Raw genomic sequence first — 9,494 nt, 5'->3', positions numbered from 1 at the left:
AAGGATGGGGCGAGGTTCACCACTTTGTGAACAAATGCCTGAGCAAATAGTCCAACAACGTTTCTTAATGTAAAATTGCAAGGACTTTAGGGATTACATCGCCTACAGTCCATAATATCATCAAAAGATTCAGAGAATCTCTGCACATAAACGGCAAGGCCGAAAACCAACATTGAATGAACGTGACCTTCGATCGCTCAGGCGGCACTGCATTAAAAACCGACATCATTCTCTAAAGGAAATTACCATCTTGGCTCAGGAACGCTTCGGAAAACCATTGTCATTTAACACAGTTCATCACAACATCTACAAGTGCAAGTTAAAACTCTACCATGCAAAGCGAAAGCCATATATCAACAACGCCCAGAAATCATGGAGATTGTGTCCTACGGGCCAAAGAGGAAAAAGACCATCCAGACTGTTATCAGCACAAAGTTCAAATGCCAGAATCTGTGATGGTATGGGGGTCTGTTAGTGCCCATGGCATGGGTAACTTGGAGCAACATATGCTGCCATTCAAGCAACGTCTTTTTCAGGCTTATTTCAGCAAGACAATGCCAAGCTACATTCTGCATGTGTTACAACAGCGTGGCTTCGTAGTAAAAGAGTGCAGGTACTAGACTGGCCTGCCTGCAGTCCAGACCTGTCTCCCATTGACAATGTGTGGCGCATCATGAAGCGCAAAATATGACAATGGAGACCCCGGACTGTTGAGCAACTGAAGTCGTACATCAAAACCTACAAAACATATACCTACAAAAGTTCAGCAATTTTGTCCTCAGTTCCCAAACGCTTATCAAGTGTTGCTAAAAGGAAAGGTGATGTAACAGAGGTAAACATGCCCCTGTCCCAGCCTTTTTGGAAGGTGTTGCAGACATCAAAATCGAAATGAGTGAATATTTGCAAAAAAACAAAACAAAGTTTATCAGTTTGATCATTAAATATGTTGTCTTTGTAAAGCATCCAACTGAATATAGGTTGAAAAGGATTTGCAAATCATTGCATTCTGTTTTTATTTACGTTTTACACAACGTCCCAACTACATTAGAATTGGGGTTTGCACTCCTCTATAGTCAGTGTATTGTATGTATATATATGGCAATCGGCACGCCCCCTGCTTGCAGAAAGACGGGACTTGCACCCAAATGCTCAGCATTACATTGCTGTATAAAGTGGTCTACCTAACCCTAACCTAATTGTAACCTGAACCCAAAAACAAAGTACTGTAGATGTAAATGTTTCCAGACTTAACACAAAAATTACAGTGGCTCATATTTCTTACATCACAGAATGCAATAAATGTGTTTCCCCCGACAAATCTTTCCACTGTAGATTCATGTTCAATATAATGTGAATGATAGCACTAACCAAATTTGTGGCTCAAATAAAGGTCATCGTCGGAGTTCCTGTATGCAAAACAACAGCATCCAGAAAACACCTCGGTCACACGTTCTCCCCGCTGGCACACAAACTGAACTCTCACTGTTCATCCACCTCCCCCAATGCAAAACAACAGAACTACAGAGTTCAAGCAATACCAACGGGTCCGAGTGGAGGTTAAGATTTGATGACAAGTCTCAAACTAGAGTTCCAAACTTTTAACTCACCAAAAGCTATTATGTGTTTGATAGAAATTAATACATATATTCCTCAAGACAGCTTTAAATTGATATAAATATAAAGCCAAGACATTTCTAATGTTGCAAATAAGTATAACTACTAGCCATGCCACACATATATAATTGCATTAAACTGTAATGCCCTTTTTTAAAGCACCATTTACTTTGGTGTGTCACACAGACAAGTTCATGGTGACCTTGACCACCAGTATCTAACCAGTTCATCCTGGAGTCCAAGTAAACATTTGTGCTAAATTTGAAGAAATTCCTTCAAGGGGCTTTTGAGATATCGTGTTGAGGCATAAAAACGATATTGAAATGAACCCCCGCGCTGTTTGTAAAGCAATGACTTCTTCAATTCATACCATAGATTTCAATAAATTATTTTTAGTATTGTATTTTTTTTTGTATAATTGTATATTCTACAGTTATTGTGCTTTCCGAAGCGTGATAGCGCAGCTTAATTTAAACAGTCACTTCTTTAGTCTTGCACTACAGGATAAAAAAACAAAAAAACAGGCATCTGACCTTCTCTTTATCAAAATAGTTTATTTAGAAGGCTTTTGTCACAAAAGCAAGACATATCTTGTCTCTAAATGTCCCCGGTCCAACTCTCATACTCCAACTAAAAATGTGACACAAATAAAACATCGGTTTATCACTTAAGAGCTAAGAAGAAAACAAAATGCTGTAGATTAAAAAAAAAAAAAAGAAAAAAAAAAAAGAAGCAATACTTCACATCACTGTTGTCTATAATCATACGCTTTAACGAATTTGATGAATTGCTATTATTGTACAAGGTGTGACAGTGAACACTGCCCTAAAACACAGAACGCAGACGAGTCATTGGTTAAACATTGGCCCCCTCTGAACAAAGCCTGGGCTCGTGGTTGCTTACAGGGGCCGAATATGGATGCTCAAGAATTTGTAGATTTTTTACAAAGAAGTGTTGTGAAGCCCTGTAGGCTGTCAGTGCCCTGTCGAGCTGACCCAACAGTCACACCGCTCCGCAAACTAAAGAAAGAAAACGTGAGAGAACGAGACGATAAAAGGGGGCAGAGAAAGACAGAAGACAGAAGTCGATTGAATTGTATAAATCTGTCATTCATCGCACCAGACGAGGAAGATGCTTCCTTTTCACTGAAGGAACAGAGTGAGCAGCAAGTGATCAAGTGCACCTTACTACACTTCTGTGAAGTCTACACTCCAGTCCTGAGATGTCCCTCCCTCACCAAATGCCCTCCGGTTTTTCCATGATGAGGATATCCGCAGACAAGATATTCAAAGACTTTTAAGGGCCGTTAAAGTCGGGCGTATGGGAGTGAACGATGCTCTAGAAAGGAGCAGAGCCAAACCTCTCTGAGGGCAAACAAGCAGAAGATGGTTTTTGTGGTGACCACTTCCTGTTCACTTACACGACAGCCTTTATACATGAACCATACAACATTTTTTACATGTCCATTGAAGGCAGGGGAAAACGCTCAATCCCATGACCCTCACTGTGCCCCGGCTAACGAGGCCGTGCAGGCAGGCAGACGAACAGGCGGGGAGTGGGCTTCCGTTTATTTGGCGGGGATCTTTGCTCGTTTCCTTGCGATGGCGTCTTCCACGGCCTTCAGCTGTTTCAGCAGCTCCTCGCGGCGGGACAGTGTGTTGCTGGGTTTGCCCGAGCCCGAGCCAGCGGCCGAAGCGGAGCCCGGGGCGGCTGGTTTGCCTGATGGCGCCGCTGGGCCTTTCCCAGATGACTTGGGGGGTGGTGACAGAGGACGTTTTCTGCAGAGGTGAGAGGCAAAATTTAGGGACACAGTTTTACTTTTACAAGCAGAAAACACAGCCAAAGACTATAAAATAATTGATGTTGCCATATATATAATATATAATATATATATATATATATATTATATATATATATATATATATATATATATAGATGCGGGTGGAGATAACACTAATGCTCGCTGCTAGCTTGGTTAGTGAGGTGCATTTACAGCTATTAACTGTGATAATATATTCTGTTCATTTACAACAAACAGACTTAAAAATATCAAAAACGTTACAACAAAATGTTTATAGATGAGCAAAAAAAAATATATGTTACAATAAAGCTTTCATGAACTCAAAAATACACTGATACACTGATATAGTGACAGCTACAGCTGCATGTAGGGATGCATGATGATGGATTTTTTGCTGATATCCGATATGTTTTATATTTAACTACTCCTTTGCCAATAACTAATACTAATATCAATATCTCAACTTTTTGTCCCACCTAATTGTAGTGATCATCAAGTCTGTTCTGTAGTGGAACTAAGATCATATTATAAATAAATAAGAGAAAATAACTTAACTCAGGGTTGATGTTTTGCACATGTTCATTGTCTCAATAAAAAAATCAGCATGTCATTTTAAAGCCAGTATCTGCCGATACTGATGACACGCTGATATTATCATGCATCCCTAGTCACACCTATACTCTGCTACATCATGGTTATGATACCTAACCAACCATGTCACCGTGATAGTCTTCAAAGGACGGCACTCACCTGTATCTCAAAGCAGCTACTGCTGTAAAATTGGGCATTTTTAAACGGAGGTCTATGGGGATTGGCTGGCTTCTGGAGCCAGCCTCGAGAGGCCATTACAGGAACTGCAGTTTTTGGCTTCCGCATCGGCTGCATTTTTCAGCCGCTTAAGGGTAATGTTACTTAGAACTAAATGATGAGGGAAATTGAAAACGCGGCAACAATAAAATATGATCTGCGGCAATAAAATGTGGTAGGGCCACTATCCCTTTCGCTTCTCATGGCAATTGCATAATTTAAAGGACAGTGATACTCTTATAATCAACACATCGCACAAAAACTGAATACGTCCTGAATACAAGACTCTCACTCACCTGAGCTTCAGCGCTAGGTGAGTGAGAGCCCTCGTCAGCTTCACTGTCATGCGAGAGGGGGACACGCGCACCGCTTCACGGCTTCACCAACAGACAAGGGAGCAGCCCCACACATTCACCGTTAATTAAGCGAGAAAGAGACACCCTGGAGCGCCCTGAAGCTTCAGCATCAGGTGAGGGGAGAGCGCAGTGTGCCTCTGGCAGCTTGACAGCAATTTTGGCACTTTATAGGCCTTGTTTGAAAAATTCAAAAAGTCTAACAGTCATGCAATGGTGGCTTGAGTATTTTTTGAGATTGATGCATAGGCCTTTTTTTTGTTTTTGTTTTGTTGTTTTTTTTTGCCATAAGGCTTGTTTGTTAATATTTGTATGTATTGTTTTTACATGTTCGAAATAATGACTCCATTCATTAATTCATAGACAAATTTATTACAGACCTACAAACTACTCATTACAACCTGACAAAGCCCTGTGAACAGAGAAAGAGAGCATACTATTTCCAATAAATCTAAGATTTAAGACAAACTTATGTATTTATTCCCACAAATATTGAAATGACATTTGTCCTCTGGGAAAAAAAGATTAAAAAAAGAAAGAAATATGCGAATCCCGAAACTGAAAATTGAATACCTACCCAATAAACGAATAATCAAACAGCTGAATATAAGGGTCCATCTCAAATGAATACACACAAAACTGTTTTGTTTCTTTTTTTGACCGAATCGTGCATACCTGATACATAATGTGCTGATTCAAATATGCACTTATGTAAAAAAAAAACCCGAATTAATGCACAGCTGGAAATAGTTTAAACAATGTGAAAAAGGTTGAAACAAATTTTTAAGGGTGCACACACATTTAGTAAATCATTATTTTGAAACCACACAGTAGTTGGCAAGGACTTTACACAAATGCATTTACAAATTGCTGGTGCAATTCTATCAGTGTTAGGAAATGTCTGAGCTTTTTTTGCTTTTTCTTTTTTTTTTTTTTAATAAATGAAACCGTGTCCTTATGATTTTTTTTTTATTTTGTTATAAAGATTCATGTCTTCATGGGGATTCAGTGGGCAGTGGGTAAGAAGGTTGGTAAGTCCAAAGACACGCATTAGAAATACTGTTGGTTTTGGTGTGTTAATGGGATTTGCTGACCATGATTACAGTGCAGAATAGTGGAGCATTCGTTTCAGCGGTAAAATACCCAAAGACACCACACTCAAACTATTAAAAATGCAACAAGACAAAAACATGATTGAAAACATATTTTAAGGGACTTTTTGTTGACATGCTGTTTTTTTTTTTTTTTTTAATCAGCAGTATTTTTAATTGTTCCCCAAAACAAGAGCGTTTAAGGCCATGTGTGACCACCTTAACAAAAGGTACTGCACTCGGCGTTTTTTTTTTTCTCCAGAGTGCTCTGACATTTTAACAAACTACCTATTTCATACAGGGGAATCTGTACAAGAGCCAGTGAAAATTATTATAAAATATTATACAGAGAAGGTGTTAAGTCTGTGTGCTTCCACTTCTGTGGCATGTTCCTCATTTTGGTGAGCAAACATGATGAGCGGTGATGATAAGGACGATGTGTCAGACTGAAAAGTTGATGTTAGAAGTTCCACCCTTCCAGCTTAATGCCCCCAACTATTTTTGACTTCTGTTGTGTGACAAAGTGTACGAGATTAAATGTCACAGTCCAGTGACAGCATGCTGGAGGTTGCACTAACCTGTCTCCCTGGGGGGGCATGGGTCGGGGCCCTTGCCCTCTGGACCGATCCATTCGAGGGGAAAAGTGGGGGGTCGACCAGGGATCCTCTTATCACGGCCTGAAAGAAAAAAAACTTGACGTTACTGAGGCTGTTGGAGGTATGGCTCAGTACAAAAGTGGGCCAGAGGTCCATTCTGAATGGACTGCAAGTACCTCTCGACCATGTCGAGTTTCTGGAAAGCACACTTTATTTTCAAGAACAGTGACTTTGCAGCACAGAACTTTTATTTTGAAGAGCAATATCCTGCTGTGGAATGAGAGTTTTTTTTTTTTTTTTATAACAGCAACTATTTCACTGCCCTGTTCTTGGTATAATGTGGCCTGTTTTTAAATTATTTTGATTTTTTTTTAAATTGTTTTCAAACATAAGAATAGGCTTTTAGGGACTGTTCTTTATTTATCTGAGGAGGGGGATGGATGTGTTTTTTTTTTTTTACCTGCCTCAAAGCTACAAATACTTGCACTTGAGCCTCCCTTATTGACTCGGGTAAAATGCATGAATTGTTCATGGGCTGTCAGAAATTTCAAAAATCAAAGGATAATTTCTATTTTCACAGCTTCTGGCTGTGATAGATGGTGTCATTTTTTGGTGATTTTTGTTTTGGCCGGCCCCCAGGATTTGAAGGCGTGCTTTCTTTAAAAATAAAATAAACATAAAATTAAAAAAAAAAAAATAAAAAATAATGGCAAAATGATTTTTTAGAGAAAAAGGAAATTGACAAACAATTTAAAAAATTACCATCATTATTTAAAAGAAAAACAAATGCCAAATTGTTCGAGGTAAAATTAGGATGAGGATTTGACAGATTAGAAAGAACTAATCACAACCACCATGAACTTTTATTTTAGAAACGGAACGAGAAGTACTGAAACCATGGAGACCTCTGTGACGTGTTTGTTTTGTTTGTACAGTTCCTTGTAACCCATGAGGTACTTGACCCTAGGAAATATTGTGCTGGCAATTAGATGAAACAATTGATCAAAGGACTAATAAGACAATAAATCAGCTGTTAACATGCAAGGGTTCCTTTCTGTAAGTCTGGTGTGTATTTGAGTGAAACAGCAAAAGATGCGTGAGAGTGAGAAGGTGTGTATGCTGTCAGTCGGCAGGTTTCTCACCTCTGTCTGGAGACAGAGCCATTCTCTTGCTGAGGGGAGAGCCGGCCTGTCTTTGTCTGAAGGCAGGTACCTCTTTCTGCTGCCTTTATCGCCCTGCAGCCGACAAACGACAGGACACACAGAGTCAGGTAAAGGAAAACACACAAGAAAATTTAAGGAATTTAATCCTAGAGGCGAGGTCGGATTCCAACTTATGTGTATGTATCCAGTGCATTTCACTGTACAGAGGACCAAAATCGAATAAGCTCATCCTTGAGTCTACTCGAACATTAGAGGCAAATTTGAAGGAATTCACTCAAGGTATTCTTGTGATATCACTTCCACAAGAACGAAACTGACGAGGCCAGAGTGACCTTCACCTTTCACCGCAAAAATCAAATCACCTCATCTTTGTGTCTACTTGAACATTTGTGGCTAATTTGAAGAAATTCCCTTACGGTGTTCTTGAGATAATGCATTTACAAGTATGAGGTGGATACGGAATCAGTGACCTTGACCTTTGACCGCAAAAATCGGAATGAATATTTGTTCTTGAGATATCACATTTAAAACAATGTGCCAAACGACAACACAAAAAACACAAGCTGTCGCTGGCACGGAGGCATAAATATCTCTGGGATATCTCAACTCCCTTGCACAGAAAACTATCCAATACTTGTAGATGTGAGTGAGGAAATATGTGAAGGAATTAAGGCTTTTTGAATGTGGAAAGAGAAACAATAGTAACCTTATTGAGGAGAGTGAGTTTGATGTCCTTGTGAGAACCTGAACCTCCGTAGCTTCCTGGGGGTCCCATGGATCCAGGTGGGGGGTGTCCTGGGTGGCCACCCCTGCTACCAGGCCCTGATCTGGGCATGGGGTTGCCTCCTCTAGATGGGGGACCAGATGACTCATTCTTTCTGCGGTCCTCCCTGAAGGATTCATCCTTCTTTGATGGTCTGTCTGTGTTGAGGACAGAAAAAAAACAGTCATCCAACCTGGTGTTCATGCTGGTGTTGACACCTGGCTTTTATCCGAATACCAGTTTAACTGAGACTTTGTGATTCGTATGGTTAGCTGTTGTGTAGCAGCCTGCCTGCTGCACGGGGACGTTGTTGCCCACACTAACCCCTGTTCCTGTCTCTGCCATGTGGAGGCCGGTCCCGCGGCCCTCGCTCCTTGCGAGAGTGATTCGGTGTTGGCGAGCGGGAGCTGGCAGAAGACACCGGGCTGGCCTAGGTCAGCATACATGTCATCTGAGTCTGCGCTTCGCACCGAGCTGCTGCTGGATGATGCTGATGACACTGATGACACGCTGCTCACACTCAGCGATCTGCGGCGAGAGACAACAGGTCAAAAAGATAAAGATAAATAAAAGTCACGAACAAAATAGACAAAGTATAAAAAGTAGGTAAGTACTAACTAAAAGTAATACAACTGCAGTTAAAGAAAGAGAGTAGCAACTTCAAGTATAAATAGAAAGTGAGCAATTTTTTCAATCATGTGGTGAATGATTATTGTGCAAAATGGGATGAAGAGGGCCTTATTTTATCCCTGTTTTTTATCTTTATTGTATTTCAGTTATTCTTTTTATTGTATTGACATATATAAATTGTACTGATTTCTAATTACATCTATGGACTTCTGATTAGATTGTATTTTTTTTTTTTTTTATGTTGCTTTTACTGTGTATCTGTCTTTAACGTAAAGCATTTTTTTAATCTGTGAAAGGTCCTATATAGATAAACTCAAGTTACTCATTTTTTGTTTGTTTTGCTTGCTTTTTAAAAAAATATGCTATCATCTTATTGTTGTAATATTCCAATCTTACATATTTTAATGTACAGTTGATTGTTATCATTTTGCCGTGTGGAGCATGTTTGTATGAAAGGTGTAAATAAAGTTGAGTTGAGGCCCTGCTGACTGAGTGCTGTCATCACAGTGGTGTTTAAATTACAAAACACAATGCCAACATAGCTGCACGCACACACACCACACACGCATGCGCACACACAGACAAAACACCCTGAATAATAACGATACGTACCTGGATTTCCTGCAGGGTTTCCCGCAGGGACAGCACATGACGGCAAGAGAGATCACACAATTAA

At 40.0% G+C, this 9,494-nt stretch overlaps 1 protein-coding gene across 1 annotated transcript in view; it reads right to left on the bottom strand.

Moving 5' to 3' along the window:
- Window positions 1–2,148: 2,148 nt before the first annotated feature.
- zc3h18 (zinc finger CCCH-type containing 18) overlaps window positions 2,149–9,494 on the bottom strand; it is a 36,960-nt gene continuing 29,614 nt past the window's right edge. The window contains 9 exon segments of the mRNA XM_042496286.1: window positions 2,149–3,392; window positions 6,245–6,309; window positions 6,312–6,343; window positions 7,405–7,446; window positions 7,449–7,497; window positions 8,132–8,346; window positions 8,513–8,618; window positions 8,620–8,716; window positions 9,431–9,439. Of these exon segments, the coding sequence (XP_042352220.1) occupies window positions 3,182–3,392; window positions 6,245–6,309; window positions 6,312–6,343; window positions 7,405–7,446; window positions 7,449–7,497; window positions 8,132–8,346; window positions 8,513–8,618; window positions 8,620–8,716; window positions 9,431–9,439 (826 nt within the window). The 3' untranslated portion in view covers window positions 2,149–3,181.

This window comes from Plectropomus leopardus, chromosome 11 (assembly GCF_008729295.1).
Source record: "Plectropomus leopardus isolate mb chromosome 11, YSFRI_Pleo_2.0, whole genome shotgun sequence".
In the NCBI taxonomy this organism is placed as follows: Eukaryota; Metazoa; Chordata; class Actinopteri; order Perciformes; family Serranidae; genus Plectropomus; species Plectropomus leopardus.
This window is presented reverse-complemented; position numbering and strand designations above follow the sequence as displayed.